Source organism: Poecilia reticulata, chromosome 6, assembly GCF_904066995.2.
Source record: "Poecilia reticulata chromosome 6, P_reticulata-male-v2, whole genome shotgun sequence".
Classification (NCBI taxonomy): Eukaryota; Metazoa; Chordata; class Actinopteri; order Cyprinodontiformes; family Poeciliidae; genus Poecilia; species Poecilia reticulata.
Genome location: NC_088835.1, coordinates 12903485 through 12922005, shown reverse-complemented (window position 1 = coordinate 12922005; position 18521 = coordinate 12903485). Strand labels below are relative to the sequence as shown.

The 18521-nt window shown below is 39.2% G+C and overlaps 2 protein-coding genes across 5 annotated transcripts in view; one reads left to right on the top strand and one right to left on the bottom strand.

Annotated features, from left to right (window-relative positions):
• LOC103466361 (septin-7-like) overlaps positions 1-13708 on the top strand; it is a 38407-nt gene extending 24699 nt beyond the window's left edge. For all 4 annotated transcript variants that reach the window (XM_081607951.1, XM_081607950.1, XM_081607952.1 and 1 more), the window contains exons 4-13: positions 644-744; positions 820-954; positions 4068-4185; positions 4487-4579; positions 5324-5420; positions 9653-9704; positions 10608-10733; positions 10926-11061; positions 11318-11463; positions 11899-13708. In XM_081607951.1, the coding sequence (XP_081464077.1) occupies positions 644-744; positions 820-954; positions 4068-4185; positions 4487-4579; positions 5324-5420; positions 9653-9704; positions 10608-10733; positions 10926-11061; positions 11318-11463; positions 11899-11938 (1044 nt within the window). In that variant the 3' untranslated portion in view covers positions 11939-13708. The remainder of the gene's footprint in view (positions 1-643; positions 745-819; positions 955-4067; positions 4186-4486; positions 4580-5323; positions 5421-9652; positions 9705-10607; positions 10734-10925; positions 11062-11317; positions 11464-11898) is intronic.
• A 512-nt stretch (positions 13709-14220) lies between these two features.
• ccl39.2 (chemokine (C-C motif) ligand 39, duplicate 2) lies at positions 14221-17127 on the bottom strand. Its single transcript, XM_081607954.1, has 3 exons — positions 16742-17127; positions 14629-14752; positions 14221-14553 (listed from the first exon to the last, which is right to left on the bottom strand). Exons 1-3 carry the CDS (start codon positions 16803-16805, stop codon positions 14433-14435), a joined length of 309 nt encoding a protein of 102 aa, XP_081464080.1. The 5' UTR covers positions 16806-17127; the 3' UTR covers positions 14221-14432.
• Between the last annotated feature and the right edge of the window lie 1394 nt (positions 17128-18521).

Sequence of the window (18521 nt, the reverse complement as noted above, 5' to 3'; positions counted from 1 at the left end):
TCCCGAATACACATCCTTCAAATAAATATGCATGCCATCAATGTTCCTATGAAAAGTAGAGAATTTGATTTAAGGGTTTACAAAGACTGGATTAGTATGAAAAAATATTTGCATTTCCAGACTTTATGTCCATGTTTAAATGGTGTTTCCTTCCCATCTCTTCATCCATCCGTCATTTGACTCATTTTTTTTGGCCGACCTTCCATCCGTGTTCTTCCTCATCCGTCCTTTCGTCTCTCCTTCCACCTTTTCATTGAATTATGGATATTGGACCACTGCCTACTCCCAGTTCAGTATTCATTGGGAATGCTCCAATAAGATAATTTTGTCCATTTTTGATATCTGATTTTGATATAATATTATTGCTTTGGCCAATAACATATATCAACCAATGTTATGTAATATATATTTCACTTACCCTTCGGCACCTTAAAAAAGAAACGGCGACACCACTGACTTCACCTCTGCTTCAATTAAACTTCCCACAATCCTGCACTGCATCACTAACATTGGTACATTGACCAAATAAACCAATTTTCCTTGCTGGTGATTGTATGTACCCCCAAGACAGGGGGGTAGGAAGTCTGCAGATTATTGTCAGTGTAGTCGCATTTATTCACAAGTGTGTGTTTGTGTGTTTTAGGTAGAGCAGTCTAAAGTTTTGATCAAGGAAGGCGGCGTCCAGCTGACGCTAACCATCGTGGACACGCCGGGTTTTGGAGATGCGGTGGACAACAGCAATTGGTACGAAATGGCGACAGTCTCACGTTTTCACCTTTTCCAGTCTTCCTCTCTGATCCGCTTCCTCCATCTCGCCAGCTGGCAGCCCGTCATAAATTATATCGACAGCAAGTTTGAGGACTTCCTGAACGCAGAGTCGAGGGTGAACCGTAGATCCATGCCTGACAACAGAGTTCACTGCTGCCTGTATTTCATAGCGCCTTCTGGACACGGGTGAGTACAGCATGAAATATGAGCTGATCTGAGACTTTTATTTGGAGGAAATTATTTCAATATGGCCACCGTGTTTGTCTGGGCACCGTCGCACGAACGGATGTTGGGGAATGTTTGCACCTCCCTGTGTTACAGATGATGAGGCAGTCAGCCAAGGTTTGACCCACAAAGGTTATTATATAACCTAGTTCTGCACATGCTCAGAAAAGAGTCGCTCACCATCACTGAATCAGCCAATTAGAACGGAGAGTCATATCTGCTCACAAAGGCAGACAAACGCTTTCTTCTGTCATCTTGAAACCTGTGCGTGCGTGCGTGCGTGCGTGCGTGCGTAGCTGTGGATTTGTACAACTTTAAATCCATCTATCCACTTTGGCTTTAAGGAGCGATTTGAATGATCCCTGGAGTGTGAATAAATCTGTGGAGTTAAATCTCCTGCCAGGTGTGTAATTTGCATTAATATGTAAATATTTGAATGGCAGCAGCCACAGTGTATCATACATGTTCCTGTCTGTTAAACTGACAGAATTTTTCAACATGTAGATTAACTCAGCTGCTCAATAATGCAGAGCAAATAGGCAATGCATTGCTGCTTAATTAAATTACTGTTTGTGCAGCTTTTAACAATGGGATTATGAGAGTGCATGCAAAATAATTCCTGCACTTTAAAAACTGTAGAAACGCACACAAGAAGCTATCTTTCTGTCCTAGATATATGTTCATATGTTGTACAGACTGACAAAATTGTAAATAATCAGGTTCATTTTTTTCCAACATGCCCTCTAAATGTCTCTGACTGTAACTTCAGAGACATCGACGAAAGTGCAGTTTCAAAGCAGCCGCCTTTCCCCTTTTAAATCTTGTCCGCCGAACAGCTGAAACACACTACAGAGCCGCTCCCCCCCACCTCAATTCACAGAAAGCTGTAAAATTTGAAAACGTATAAATCTTGTTTTAGAGGTAAGCTCCAGGCGCGTTTCCAGGCTCGACCGTCTTCCAGCGGGTAGATTTCCAGAAAAGGTTCCATCAGCGGATGAAGTTTTGTCTGGCTGAAATGGGTTTTATTGATGGTTTCTTAAATCACTGCCAGTGTTTTTCAGCTAATTTATGGGCTCTAAATCACAGAAATTCTTGAACACTCTATATCTTGTCTCCCTTAAGTCTGAGCGCAGTCAACCTGACTCCTGTTTTATCTGGAGCTGCTTACACTCATATCGCTTTTGGAACAGCAGGACACAAACTTCATCTACGTCTCCTTTATGTCTGCTGAACACATCTTGTCTATTACGGCTGTTTTTGCACAAGCTTCCATAGTTGAATACGCACACAAATCAGGCATTGTTTAATTGCGACTCCACTGTTTACTGCCTGTTTAATCATATACAATTGTTTTCACTGTAATGGAGCACATATTTGCCTTCCTACACCCAGCTCTCCGAGTTCATCGTGTCAGGCGACACAACTAAGCAGAAGACTTATTTGACATTCAGTAGTGAAGACCCTGCAGGGGACAGACGGCTTGTTTGTTCTCTCCTTTTGTTTTGGTCTAATTTTCTGTTCTCTGTTGCCCTCTGCTGGCGACCCACTAGACTGCAACTTCTTTGCAAAGTGGCGCAATGAGTAGGAAGGTTTAGATTCATTAATGTGGATTTATTTTTTACTGTAAGTAACACTGCCTGACAGTGCTGCTGCTGACCGCAAGTAAAGTTCACTGATGAATGTGGCAGCTCAGCATTTAATTGAGCCTGAATCTTCAGACTCGAGCTCCAGAGACAGACTACAGAGCTGATTCTCATTTGGAGCTCGTTCTGCTCCAGCTACCCTTTAAAGGGCTTCTGCAGAAGCATTTTCTTTTTTGTACAAACATTTTAGTACTCTATTATTGTCACACTTGTCAAAGAGAAGTATCTACCAGTCACATATTAGAAGTATGTTTCCATTGGTTCAGAGCAACAAATCAAATTAGACAAAAAAAAAACTGTAGAAAGATAAAGCTTTATGTTGACATTTTATATATATATATATATATATATATATATATATATATATATATATATATATATATATAATTATGAAAAATGATGTCACACACTTTCTTGTGCATGTGCAGCGCAGTTCCTCCAGCTCTGATCCAAAGCAGAGCCGTTTCCTCTTAAGCACTCATCCTCGAGCGATCGCTGAAACATCCCAATGTCACCAAAACCCTCATCTGGCCTCCACCTGCGCTACTCAGCGCCATCTTGCAATCCTTTTGAATTCAGTTCTAGATTTTGTGGATCAAAGACATGCCTTGACAGACTAAATTAACAGAATACTACAAATTACTACACATTAGTAATAATATTACACATTAACAGGATAGTTCCAGAAAATCCTCACTGCTTTGGTTACATTCAAAGAACCTCCTTAAACCTCATCAATCAATCAATCAAATTTTATTTGTATAGCACATTTCAGCAGCAAGGCATTTCAAAGTGCTTTACATAATTAAAATAAAAACAGAAATAATCAGTGAGAAAGAGAGAGATTAAAAAAAATAAAAAAACAAAAAACATTACATCATTAAAACGTCAAAGAAAGAAGAAGAAATTAAAAACATTAAAGACATAAAAAGATGGAAGACATCAAAACCCGCACTCTAATCCTAATTTAGCCATAAGCAACTCTAAACAGGTGAGTTTTAAGTTGAGATTTAAAAGCACCCAGTGTTTCAGCTGTTTTACAGTTTTCTGGAAGTTTGTTCCAAATCTGTGGTGCATAGAAACTGAATGCTGCTTCTCCTCGTCTGGTTCATGTGCTTGTCATCATCCTGGGATATTTAATGTTCTGTGCAGAGAGCTAATAATTAGTCACTCACATGAGTCATAGAATATTTAGTAGATTATTATAGGCGCCATGTTTTCTCACTGTGCAGAGATTTGACCAGTTGAAATGCCTTTTGCGGCTCTGCCTATAAATCTTCAAAGTTAATTAATAAACAAAAATTAGTAAATATAACTTAATACAAGGAGATAAACTTGCGTACACAATCTGACATATTTGAATGAATGAAGGTCGGTATGTTAATTATCTCCTTTTGACTTTAATACTTTTTTTTTCCTTCACTTCTTCAGTTTAAAGCCTCTGGATATTGAATTCATGAAGAGGCTCCACGACAAAGTCAACGTCATTCCTCTTATTGCGAAAGCAGACACACTGACCCCCGAGGAGTGTCAGCTGTTTAAGAAGCAGGTTTGTGTTTGTGATATATTACTTGGTATTAAACATCATTTACCACAATTTAAGTCCAAAAGATATTTATGCTGTTACAAAACGGCTTGAGCCTTGTATTTTTGTCATATCGTTAGAAAACGGGGAGTGCCTTTGAACAGTTTCATATCGGTGAAGTCTTTTGAATTTTACAATTCACAGCTAGATGGTGGTGTTGGACAGGTAGAGCCTTATGCTTATGCTTAACCAATTTAAGCTTTGTACCGTATTTCATGTCTTTGGGTTTCATATCTTTGATTCTGAGTCGCTCACTCGATTGCAGATCATGAAAGAGATTCAGGAGCACAAAATAAAGATTTATGAGTTCCCCGACACCGAGGACGACGAGGACAACAAGCTCATCCGAAAGATCAAGGTAATTGTTATTATAGGGTCATTATTGCATATCACTGCAACTTCTGATACAACTTTTTAAATTTAGTAGCACCATGGTGACAAAAATATGTTAAGAGTTCAAAAAGATCAAACACACTTCCAAACGTCTCCACAATATAAAGATTCAAACACCTTCTCTCCTCTTAGTTTCCTGATTTCGTTCCAGTGTCATATAAGGTCAGAACATGTTCTAGATTTATGGAACCATTACTGCTCCCATCACATAAAATACCACATAACTATTTTATAGTGCAAAACAGAATCTTCAGGTCACATTTGCAAAAACGCACAACACTCGAAATCATTTCAATATGAAACTACATTAATCATGTGCATTATGATTACTAGAAACATAGAGTAGTGAAATATTAATGAAGTAACACCCACCTGTTTGACCAGTTGACTTACAATATCACTAAATAGAGAACACAACAGGCTGTAATCGCTCCCATCTGCACGTCAAATTGTGGGACATGTGGAGCCTTCGCCGGATGCAGGCCGGCGTACAGCAGGCTGTGTTTTCCACTTGGTGTTGCCGTCATCATCATGCAGAAAAGATTATGTTCAGATGTGTTTCATGAGCTTTCACTTTGTCCAAACCCAAAGACATTCCCAGTTTGGCCAGTTGAAGGAACCAAGTAACCTTGCAAGATTGTAAATTCTGAAATCAACTTTTTCTTGTTTGTTTTTTTGTATGTCGCTGTTTTTCGTTCTCTCCTTTTAGGAAAAGATGCCTTTGGCTGTGGTTGGCAGCAATGTGGTTGTAGAGGTGAACGGCAAGAAGGTCAGAGGTCGCCAGTACCCATGGGGCGTGGCAGAAGGTAGGTTCACTCAGGGCCAGGTCTGGAAGAGAGCAAAAAGGCTCCGAGTTTGTGAACGCGACTAGAAGCGGTGTTTGGCTAAACCGAAAGGATGAGAAACCCACGTAGTGTTTTAAGTTTCTGTAAGGTTTCTAATTTGGTTCTGTGTGAACTCTCACTGCACTCTGTCAGCCAGGGAGTCGTGCCAGAAAGAGGCTCAAACATGTCGCTGTTTAAAGTGTTTGGGAAGTATCCCACAGGCTGTACTTCCTGCTTGGATGGATGAGGCATGATTTTTCCAGAAAGAATGGCACACGATGCATGTTCTCCACAGTGTCCCTTTGTGTCCACTCTGTGTGTTTATTACCGGGTAATGCATTAACTTGTCAAAATGTTGATTAGCCAAACCTTATTTAGAGCTGCTATGATTGTTTAAGGGATTGTTTACAAGTACATATAGAGTCCATATTCAGCATAATAATAGGACAGTTTAAACCTATTTTTTTAAACTACCTACAGTATTAAACTTACTGTCAGAGTAAGTTTAGTATAGTTGTATAACTTTGTGATGTAAATACCTGATTTGTTTTTAAGCCATTCAGTCTAATTGGAATTGACAAAAAGCTAAATCCCCAGAGGGGAACCATAGGCTCTGTGACTCTTTTTGTCCAATCAAACTTCATTACAAAGAAGAAGAAATCCATTTACCAAGTCAGAAAAAAATGTGTTAATCGTAAATCAAACCAAAACTCCCTGGACTGAACTCGCCTACATCACTCTTTGATTTCCTGTTTAACCATTGCTGTGTTTATGAATCGTTTTTAGCCTGAGCTATCGACTTAAACACAGATTTGATGTTTAAAGTGTTGAATTTTGACAAGTGAGAGGTTATCCGGTTAGTTATTTCCCACCTCACTTCCCTTCTGCGCCCTTGTTCACACTTGTTTGGTAGAGTTGATCCTGATAGGGATTCTGGAAAAGGAGAAAAGACCCAGAGTCCTCTGGTACATCACACATCCTCACTATCAGCCGCTATGAACTGTTCCTCTTTTCCTTTCTGTCGTTGATGTTCCAGGAAGTCGATACTCTGTGTTTATTCTCAAGAAAATAAAGTGAAATACCTTTTTTGTTACTTTGTGGTTGACCATGTATCAGTCTTTCACTGTTTCATTCTTTCTTTTCTCTCTTTTTTTTCCTTTTTTTTGTTCTTTGTCTACTCTATTCCATGACTGACAGAGGGCATTTTTGGTAAACAAAACCATCTTTCACTTTATTTCATCCTCACTTTTTACCCCCACGCCTCTTGCCTCGATGTAAACTCCCACCTCCCTCCTGTCAGAATCTGCCCTTCCCTCCTTTTCCCTCCACTTTTCATTTGCTTTGCTGTCACATCATTAGGCTGATGGTCCAACCAATGCTCGAATCAGACTTGGGTTATAGACTAAAAGTCTCCTTCGCACTTCAGTAAATTAATTATGCGTAATCTCTGACATAAGCTTATCCAGATGGATCTAGTATACATTCGCCTTTCAGATCGGTCTGAATGAGCTAGTGTATTGGTCTTAGTTCTCCCAGCAACTTGCCTCCACCTTCTTGACGTATTACAAGATCCTGCAAGGTGTTTTTCATGATGCTGCTTGCTAACACAGTGTGCAAACTGCTTGAAAAAGAGCTGAAAGATATATTTTTTAAGCAGTAAAAGTCTTAGCCCTGCCCGGAGATGAGGTTTATTCCCAGGTCTGATGCTGTAAATTATCATGGAGAGAACCAGAGGCTGTTTGGTGCTGAATCCCCATCTGTAACAGAAACGTCACCCTAACGTTGCGGTTTCCTTCTTTGCTCCCAGGGCGTTTAAACATGTCGCCATCGCTCTTAATCGTGAGCCCCGACTCACCCTGCAGCTCAGCTTGTGACGCGGCAGGCTGAGCTGAATGGTGCGGAGGGAGGATGGTGAGAAGGCCCTGCTGTGTCTTTGGATCAAGGACTGGAATCCAACATGCGCTAACACATTGCTTGTAGTTTCATGAATAACTGAGGGTATGTTGGTGTACTAGCAGGCCATGTAGCGGCTCGTTTAGGGAAACGAGGTAACGCGTGGCTTGTCATAAATGTTCACTCATTAGCATTCGCAGAGTTTGAATGTTGGAGCTTTAACTTCGTGGAAAGACGTCCTGCTCAAATGTAGTTCTGCATGTATTAAATAAAAGGCTGTCCTCTTTTTTTCATTTAACTAATGCAGTTCATCATCATAGCCTAAGTGAACCCAGTCTAGTATATAAAAGCACTGAAAATACCTGATTCATTTGGAACTGTATTCTGATTGGTTAATTTTAGTAAAATTATATGACACAACCAAGCAGCAGCAGCAATCAGGTGTTTTCTGTCATTTATTAATAAATAAAATCTTTATTTTCATAGCTGAAGCTTTTTTTTTTTCTCTTTGACCTTCAACCCCACATAGCTCCTCTTCCTGGTCCCTTACTGAGGCTTGCACCCCCTGCTGGTCATGCACAAAACCTCCTAAAACACCCCCGTCCAACCACCACACCCCTCCTCCCACCTCCTACAGACACCTGTGCTCCTTAGCCAGTCAGTTTGGTCACATGCAGGTTTTGGTGTTTGAGCCGGGCTGAATCTGGGCCAAATGCTGGCCAGTTCTGGGCCACGTGTGAGCCGCATCAATCCCAGCAGCTCCAGACCCAGATTTAGCCCCTCGCTGGGCGCACACAGTAACTCAAAAACCATACCCCTCCCCTTCGTCAGAGCTCCCTCCTCTAGAAGAGACAGGAGGTCAATGGCTGGTTTGGAAGGCCAAGGGCAACGTCAGCTTAAGTTTCATCAATGGTAAGGTGTCCTCCTTCTTCCTCCCCCCACTGGTGATGATGTGCTGCTGAGTTGGTTGGAGGCTAAACTAGAAGGAGCAACATTCTGAATGAAGAGGAGGCTTGGAGATCCACCGTGTTCAACCTGAGCCAGTAGTCCATCTGCAGTCCTTTTCCAGAATCCCGTCTGACCTCATAACCCTGTCGTCTTTGTCTCAGTATCTAACCGAACCGTGACGTGTGAGCAGCTGTGTTTGCTGTTGTATGACCCACAACACCTCTGTCTGTGTTGCGTCTGTGAGTCCAGTAAAGAACTGTGATCGGATGGGACGCGCTTCTTTTCCTGCATAAACAAAACTGAAAACATGCGAAAGTTACATTTTTGTATCAAATGCCAGATTAGTTCAAACTGGTTCCAGTGTTGGTCTTGACGTTTGGGGTTTTTTTTACATGTAGTTCCCGAAAGACTTCATTTTCACCTTTTTTTATATATATAAATATATAAAATAATCACAAAGTTAAATACAATGTACTGGTATTTTATCTGATAAACCAATACAATGTAATGTAGATGTGAAGTGGATCAGTTAAGATATATACATATATAATTGCTGATTCCTGCAGGTTTGGGTTTAGCATTGTTTGGTCTGTTTTGGCTGGAGTCCAGCAGATTTACCAATTTATCATTAATGATTAAGCAGAGGTTTGTCCTCAGGTTGTCCTGTAGGTGGCAGCAGTGCACATACAGATTCCCTCAGAGGCTCGTTGACTTTGAGTGTTTTGCTCTGAGAAGACTTTCATTTAGAAACTTTAGTAGCCCTGAAGCTAGGCTCATTTTAATGAAACCATTCAAACAATAAAATTTGCTGTAAGACTTTTTTTCTTCTCTGGAATTATTTCAGACATGATTGGGGGAGGAAACTGCAGCATGTATGCTGATGCTTTAAAATATGACTTAAAAACTAGATGAAACCATCCTATCTGATCACGGTCTGTGATTCTTCTGCCCTTTGTTTTCTGCAAACGTGTTACTACAACTGATGCCACTCACACTTTAAACACAGGCGCCACCTGAACAGACCTCGTTGAATGTAGACCCCATCCTCTAGAACTGCTGAATGAATGAACATGTTGTCTTCTAGTTAAATAACTATTTCCATTTTAATATCTCTGTTTTATTGTAACATTACTCAACCCATGCTCCAGCTACTCTGTAAATAACATCCTGAACATCGTGTTGGTCTCGGTCTGTTTGGAGAGCAAACAAATCCCAGACAACTGGAAATCCACTGCAGAAGCTGCTAGATATTCAAGTTTCTGCCTCAGTTTCCTCTGAGACGAACTGAAGATGGATTTGATGGGAGGCATCAATGTTAATATGTTTGTGTCTCTCACTGCTGCCGCGTTTTCCTCTTTGTCGCTTTGTTTCAGTGGAGAATGGAGAGCACTGCGACTTCACGGTGCTGCGCAACATGCTGATCCGGTGAGAAACGCAGCTTTACTTCAGCACTTTAAATTCGTCCTGCTGGCTCTGAATGTAATCGCTTTGTTTTAGTCCAAGAGATGGATAAAAGAAAGTGCTGCAGCTTCATTAATAGAATGATGAGTCTGGTAGAAAAAGTGGAAATTGAGATTAAACACATTTTTCCAAAACGCAAATCAGATCAAACGCCTGTTTGCTGAGGCATTTACAGAAAAGAAAATGTGGGAGTTTTCATACATTTATTAAACTAAGTAGAACAATTAGTTGTGTCAGAAATTTGTGCATTATTTATTTTAAATTAGTGGCGTTTAGCCCTATAACGAGTTTGTTTTATATAAGTGACCAAAAAAAATATAAATTGTGATAAATTATCTATTTCATTACATTTAGGTGTTGATGGAAAATGCATTTATTTTCACAGTCATCCTTAAAGGAAAGTTTTTTTCTTGGCAAATTTCAAATGGGACATTTAAGAATGAGGGGGAAAGATATAAATCACATTAAAAACAATGAAGATATCAAAGGAAATGTCGTAAAAACGAAACTTTTCATTATTAAAATGCTAATTTTGCACTACTTTTTTAAATTACAATTACATTTAAAAAATAATCTTTAATCATGTCCACAATGGAGGTTTTGTTTTAGATTGTAATCATACGTTTTTGTTTTTTCTTTGTTTTATTTTTAATATCTAATATCTAACTCCTTGTAGAGGAATCAGGGGAGGGTATCATGTAAAATTTACTTTTTTTTAATATATATTTTTTTTTTTTACTTTTCATCAGTTTATAACGTTATTCCCACGTGCTTTGATTCTTTCATGCATGTTTGAGAAATCCTTAAATATTCTGGTGTATTTGGGAGACATTCATGTCTGTCTGTTGTCTTTCTGTCCTTCCAAAGGACCCACATGCAGGACCTGAAGGACGTCACCAACAACGTCCACTACGAGAACTATCGCAGTAAGAAACTGGCCGCCGTCACCTGCAACGGTGTGGACACCTCAAAGGCCAAGGGACAACTCACAAAGTAAGACCTTAGTGTTCAAAATTACACAGGAAAAGAGAAATGACTAAATATCTGTGCAGATATGAAAACACTGAAATTCTGCTTGTTTTGTGATTTATGAAGTTGCGCACATCAGGAGTTACTCAGAGCTCCAGATCGGTTTCCAGGGTGCAGCTCTGCGACTACCTTAATCTTTATTTCCATGACCCACAGAAGTCCTCTGGCTCAGATGGAGGAGGAGCGCAGGGAGCACGTGATGAAGATGAAGAAGATGGAGGCAGAGATGGAGCAGGTCTTTGAAATGAAGGTTAAGGAGAAGAAGCAGAAGCTGAAGGATTCAGAGGCTGAGGTTGGTGTGCTGCTCACACTGAAGAAACAGAAGTTTCAAATCAGCAGGAACTTATTTTAATTGATAAACATTATATTTCATTATTAAACAAATTAAAAAGAGGCATGGAAATGAGGGTAACAATGAAACCGTTTACTGAAAACTGCACCATTCTTGCTAATTCTCATTAGCTCCCATTTCCAGCCGTTCAGTGGCGGCATCTAGAGTTGGGCTTAATTTAGGGCGTCAGAGTGACACTGCTGTTTTTAATCCAAAGCTGGAGAGGCGCCACGAGCAGATGAAGAGGAACCTGGAGGCGCAGTACAAAGAGCTGGAGGAGAAGAGGCGAGTGTTTGAGGACGAGAAGGCCAACTGGGAAGCTCAGCAAAGAATCCTGGAGCAGCAGAAACTGGACGCCTCCAAGTCAGTAACACCTCAACGTCATGTTTTCACCTTCTGTTCTTCTAAAACGTTGTAAATGCTGTGATGTTTGAAGTGACTTTATGATCCTCTGCTTAAGACAAACAAGTGACCCCCTGGTGACCTTTTTAAGAATCTGACCCACATTTATCCAAACGTTATTTAGTCATACTTTTCATTGTAAATGGAGTAAAATCACATGTGAAAGGTAAACACAGTTTGATAAAACATCAGAGTTTATTTGAACATGGATTTTATTGTCGTCCTTATTTACAAATACTGCTTACAGGCATTAAAAGGAATATTCTACACAAATTTTTAAAGTAATTCTTAACAAATTGTGCTTTTTAAATGTCTTTTGTTATTTAAAATATTCACATCTCTAGGTAGAAATTTTTTTTTTCTGTTTGTAACATAATTTGCTTATTTCCCTCTCAGGACAATGGAGAAGAACAAGAAGAAAGGAAAAATCTTTTAAAGCCCGAGTCGGCCTCCCGGTTTGGTTTCAAGCTCTTCTTCCTCTCCATCTCCTCTGAAGTCTTCGTGTCATGTGGGCCTGAGACCGCACACTCAGTCAGAAATCAGCTTCAACCTCCTCATATCACACGACACACAAGCAGAGACTCGCCTCTGCAGCGCTTCTGGTTCTCATGAGGAATGCATGTTTGCGCTTTTCTATTTTCCCATATTTCTTGACAAAGAGGGGACTTCCTCGGAGTTGACGCGTGGCAGGGACCGTGCATAGCCATTTGTAAATGTGTAGTTGTTCACAGGTCTGCAGATGAGCGAACGGTTTCCTTTAACTGTTGTGAATTTGACATCTTAAGAACTCGCTGAGCGATTTGCAGCGAGGTCAGGTAGATGTGGCTCAGAGAAATGCTCCATCAGGACCTGCTTCCTCCAGCTGCAGACAGACTAGTTAGCCAAGATGTTTAACCTTCAGCTCATGTCTGCTACAACATCTCCATCTGCCTCAGGATTTTACTTCTTTCGAAGAAAAGAGTAGCTAAAACTAGGAAAATATGATTCTATAACGGTATCTGAGTTTTAAAACGTATGTTGACAAAAGATTCCCCCCCAAAATAACCTTTTTTTTTTTTCTTGTTAAAAATGTCTTCTGTTAACAAACGCAAAGATCACATTTAAATGAAATATAATGCTCTTGTATTTAGCTTTTTTTTTGTCCAGTTAACCAGTTTAAATCAAAATGTTTTTTTTTCTTTTTATATGATGAATTTCACATTTTTAAATCCATAAATTTAAGGATTGCATACTTGTGTACATTTTTTTTCCATAATAAAACAGAATGATTAATTTTTGCTACGTTTTTTTTCCTCCACACATCTCAAATTAAAACCGGTTTCTATAAATAATCAGGTGTGAAGTTGTGGCTTCTGGCAGGTCGGGGTGTTTCGACATGATTCACTGTGCGGTGGCAGGTCTGTGTTACTTTATCAAATACTCGATAATGTAGAGATTTTTGTTCAAATGAAACAAAACAAAGACGGGCACGTTCTTCTGCTCGCATATATTTTTACTTCCATCTGTTTAAGACGTTATGCAAAAGCCAAATTGGTGTGAAATCTCTCCACGTCGCCGTAAATAGAAATGTTTTTAATATCGTGGTGTGTGCGTGCGTGTGTGACGGTTGTTGTCATAGACCTGAATCTTCATCTCCACATTTTGGCCAAATTACAAAATTATGACCATTTAAAGAAAACTTGCCCAATGAACCAAAGTGTTAAAAAAAAAAAAAAAAAACATTTTTTCCAAATAAAAAACGCCTTTTTTGAGTTGATAAAGTTCATATGATTAAAATCTCCAGTTTTTCCTCAGAGTTGTAATGTTTTATTTTCATATAAAAAAAAAATTATGTACAGCTGAATATAAAGTCTTTGATTTTGTGTTGAGTCGATCAATAAAGGGACAAACCTGCAGCACATAAAGCGTTAACTACATGCATCTGTCTTCACATGAGGCTGCTCCGTTTGTTTCTCCTCCTCTGTTTTGCATTGCATCTTAAACCATCTGTAAACACATCCATCTGTCCCCTTCAAGACCTTTTTCATTATTTTGCATCAAATCTGAAATCGTAAGGAATTTCAACAACTGACCCGAACGCATCAGTTTAGCTGTATTTTTTATTTGTAATATTTTCTTTTTATATATAAATACCGTTTCTTCTCTTTATCATGTGTTCTGTCTCTTAACTGTACATGGTTAATATTAAAGTTATGCTTTAACAACATCTGCTTCTGGGTTTTTCTCTATAAACACTTGAATTTTAAGCATTTCCAACTTTCTATTGCAATTTCTGAGGGGTTTTTTTTCCTGGAAAAGATTAAGATTATCGTATAAACATTTAGTTTTGAATTTTCCCAAGCCACTTGTCCACATGTGCATATCTGTAGAAAAGAATATCAAATTGTATTTCAGTAATTTGCTGTATAAAGTGAATAGGAGGAAAACATACATTTAATAATTTTTGTTTGCACATAGTATTTTTAAATCCACTTTCTAAAGTCATTACATATCTACCAAATCAAGATTATTACAGAGCTTCATGCAATAATGCAAAATTGAAAATTTTGTAGTTTGCCATTTATTTTGAAACTGATTTTTTTTTTTATTCAATATATTTTGTAAAGCACTTTGTGGTTTCTGACCCATAAAAGATGCTATATAAATAAAGTTTACTTGCTTACTCACTAAATTCATAACATTTCGCTGTTCTGCAATTTATTAATGAACCAAGTCTCATTCTTGTGAAATAGAACTTTAATAGTAAAGTATCAGAAGTAGCACTGTTAATATATATTTATGTGTAAGCTGCATACAAAGTAAAATAATACATATTTAGGTTATACGTAAGATTACAGTCAAAATCTGTCAACTGTTTTGAGGAACGTTCTGTTCCTCGGTGATGAACAGAACGTTTTGAGCCCCGCTGTGACACTGCTGAGTGACGTCATTCATGCTGTTTTGACCGGAAGCGAAGTGAACGCAGCGACTTCTTTCGGGGTATTCAGGAATGCTTTGATGGCCCATTTCTGGTTCATGTTCACACAGTAGTCTCCTCGAGGGGTGTTGATCCTGTAGAAGGATAAATCTGCTTTAACTCAAAAGCTCTTTGCATGAACCTGGATTATCAGCGAGACAAAAACTTACACAAATCCTCGTTTGGTGCAGCTCTCGTGAGTTTTGGCGATGGACCGAATCTCGCCGACGGGAATCCTGCCTGTGAAGAAGTTGAAGCAGCACTTCCCGGGCTTCAAGGCGTTTGGTCCCTGAGCTGGAAAGAGAATTTAAGAATGAGTTTACAAGGATAAATAAATCATGACCTGCTGTAACTGCATTTTTTTTCATGAGTAAAACGTTTCCTCAAGTCAGATGCAAACATTTACTGACTAAAACTTAAAACCAACTTATGACCCAGTGGACTGGAAGCGGAGATCGTTCCCAGGTTGTCATTTTTAATCTAAATTATTATTTTTTTTGAAAACTGCATCTTCCTACATGCCATTTGTGACTTTTCTAGATTATAAAAGAGAAAGTTTTGAAAATGTTGGAAGATGTCGGTCTCCTGTGAAATTAGTTGTATGACCACCACATGCGAGAACGTTTTTGCGTCAGGATCTTCCTCTGAACAGTCATTACAACCGTGGACGTTTGGAAAGTTTTCTGTGTCCCCAACGATACTTCCTGGTTTTAGCTCTGCATGTTTGATTTTGTATTGTATTGTATTTGATGCTGCTTTGCTTGGAGTAATTCAATTATTTTAAGAGCATTTCTTATTCAAAATAGGAGGGAAAACTACATCTTCAGACATTTTGACAAATGCAAAATAGGGTTGTGCTGATTGCAGTTTCCAATTACAGATCTATAAAAAAGCTGACCTGCCGATTCCGATATTGTCGGAAATGTATTATAGCGTGCATTACAAATATAGCAAGAAAGTCGCTGAGTTGGCAACTTGACCTGGTGGATTGGTGTGTGAGCTAAACCTGTAGACAGTGGCGCAAAAGGTGGGGGGGGGGTGGGGAGGGGGTAGAGAGAGCGTTTGTTTTCTACATTCCTTCACCCTGACGTACCTTCCCTGGGGGGTAGAGGGGGGGTGCGATTTATGTTTTCGGATCCACCTGAATAATGTGTAGTTGCGCCGCTGCCGATAGATAAGATTAGATAAGATCGGCTTCACGTGTAAATATCGACCTATCAATCGCTGATCTCACAAAATTAAGGAAAATGACCGATTTATCAACTGGCCGATTTAATGTGCAACCAACGATCCCTGGTATGTAGAAAGTATAAAAACAGGATATAATAAGAGAGCCGTCCCCATACCGTGATTCAACAGCCACCATGCTTTGTAGTGTGATTCCACTGGAATACAGTGTTGTATCGCTTGGCCCAAAACAAAGAATTTTGCTTTAATCACTTGAAAATTTTTATTTTGCCTCATGTGTTCTCCAGGCCATGCAATCTTTTTCCAACAGTAAAACTTACATTTGATGTTTCTTATCAATTTCTTGGCTTCATCTAGTTGCTTCAGCACCATTGTTTGTTTTGTTTGTGCTTTTATTTTTCCATTTTAAAGCGTTTGAGATCATTTTCAGCTGTGCAATCAATTCATTTCTTCGCTTCTGTATATACTTCCTCCTCTCCAAAACAACTTCTTAAAGTATTCTCTTTCTCTGATGTGACCCGTTCTACTTAGAGTCTCAGAGAGCGGTGCAATAAACAATAAATAAATAAGCAGAAACTGAAAAAAAACCTGAAAATCTTTAAGGAGAATGTCTGACGTGTCACTTTGTGAGATCAACCTCAAGCACTGGGATTACTCAGAAGAATGATCCAGAGAGACCAAGCTATCAATGACTCAAAATGAAGATTTTGGAGTGGCCTAGTCAAAGTCAGGAATTATAATATAGGTTGATGGCACTCAAAAATGATTCACTGTGGCTGATTTTAAAACAAATCTGCATGTGAGATTGCGTCACAGTATCTCTGCAGCATAAGCTTACTAAAAAATCTACAAAAGACTTATTAGTAGTGACACAGATAATTGACAATTACATTTTCACATATGACCAGATTGGTTTGTATAGTATTTCTCCTTAAATTAAACCATCCTTTGAAATGTGCATTTTGTCTACACTCTTGTAGACAAAATTTCACACTAAAATTATTTTTGAACCAATAAAAATGCTAAAACATCAGAAACCCGTGAGTGTTTGCTGGTTGTTGTGTGTGTTGGGGTGCAGAGAGGAGCCAGACTTACGCATCGCGTTGCAGCAGTAGACGGCGAACAGCAGCAGCAGTCCCACGGTGAGGAGAGTCTTCATGTTTACTTCTCTTCAAAGGTGGCGGCACGTTTGAAATGATCCATCCTCGAAACCTCGACCTATATTAGCCTGATTGCGCTCAGATCTGCATATTCATGAGCTGAAGGGAACTTTTTTGGAATTCACCAGCCGTCGATGAACTTTGCTTCGAAATCAGGCCAAAGGAAGTTGGGGGATTTGGTGGTGACCCTTTTCCTGAGTACCCGACGTACGCAGCATCTCCATCTGCTGTGTAGTTACATAATGTTTTTTTCCTGATTGTTTCCACCGTGCAAATCCTTTGTGCACACTAGAGTAAAGAACAACGGAGTCCGTTTCCAGCGAAAGGTTTTCAAGGCCGTCAGTTCACCCTACAATTTAACAGCTTTTAACTAAGAGATTAAACAATTTGTTGTACTGAGATTTACAAACATTCTCTCCACCTCTGGTTTTCGATTAGGTTGGGACTTTGACAGGGCCACTCCAATACCTTAACTGGTCTTTTTTTCATGTTTGCTGCTGTCTGGTTTTGTTTCTATTGATGATCCTTTTCAGATGACAAATAGTTGTACATTTGACTCTGGGAGGCTTATCACGTGGAGATCATGTTCAATGACTTCAAGGAGGTCGAATAAAACCCCACATCATCACCCCTTCAACACCATGCTTGACTGTTGATGTGATCTTGAGCTTGTCTATTTAAACAACATTGTTCTTTTTGTTATCCATTCAGGTTAAGCCAACCACATTTGTGCTGCCTTGTTCATTTTGGAAAGAAGTTTTTATCCTAGAAGCCAATTTGGACATTAATTGTGTGTGAACAGCGTGAAAAGTGTCCCATAATATTTATTTATTGCTGTTTCATGTCTAATTAATGCCAAGTGGACCTCGTTAGACGTCTGCTGGCCTTAATTGAGCTGAATGTGACGCTTTATTGACACCAGGTATGAAGCAGTTTTCAGCAGAAACCATTTGCTTGATATTTTCCTTTTTTTATGTTTATGTTTCTGTGTTTTATTTGCTGCTGCCTTTTGGCGAGGACTCCCTTGAAAAAGAGGTTTTTAATTTCCATGGGGTTTCTTTTTATCCTGGAAAAAAAAGACAGAGTTTGCTCACTGATTGTGTATTTACTTTTGTTTGCTTGAGGTTTAAAAGAAGAATCTGAGACACAGATTTCAGCAGACTCTGATATTAAAATTCATTTTAATTGAAAGAAATTAGACTCAACAAGTTTCCTGTTACTTTTACTGGACGTGAACATGACTGAGATAAATTGGTTGTCACTGAATTTAAAGTATACTTATATATTAAATATTTGTTTGGTTTGAAATTGAAGTTTGATGGATCCACACTGTCTGTGCCTCAAGTGGAAGAGTCTGGGTGTCTAGTTTATTATTGATGAAAATGGAATTGGAAAGATTAGAGTCAGTGTTGTTTTGACGCAGAAGGAGCTGAGTGAAGAAATGAAGCTCTCAATTTAACGACTCTTAAAGCCCACCTCTTCCTCACTGAAAAGGCTCAAAGGAGCTGGTTTGACACCTGATTAAAAGGGTTCCGGGTCACTTGGATCCTGGAGGGATTTCTGTTACATCCCACTGACCAGACCCAGAACGCGCTGGAGGGACGACACATCCATGTGAACACGGATCCCCGCAAGAAGCTGGACAATCCTGCTGGTGACAGGAGTTTAAATCCAGCTACTTGATCTCAGAAAAGTGGAAAACACAGATAGATGGT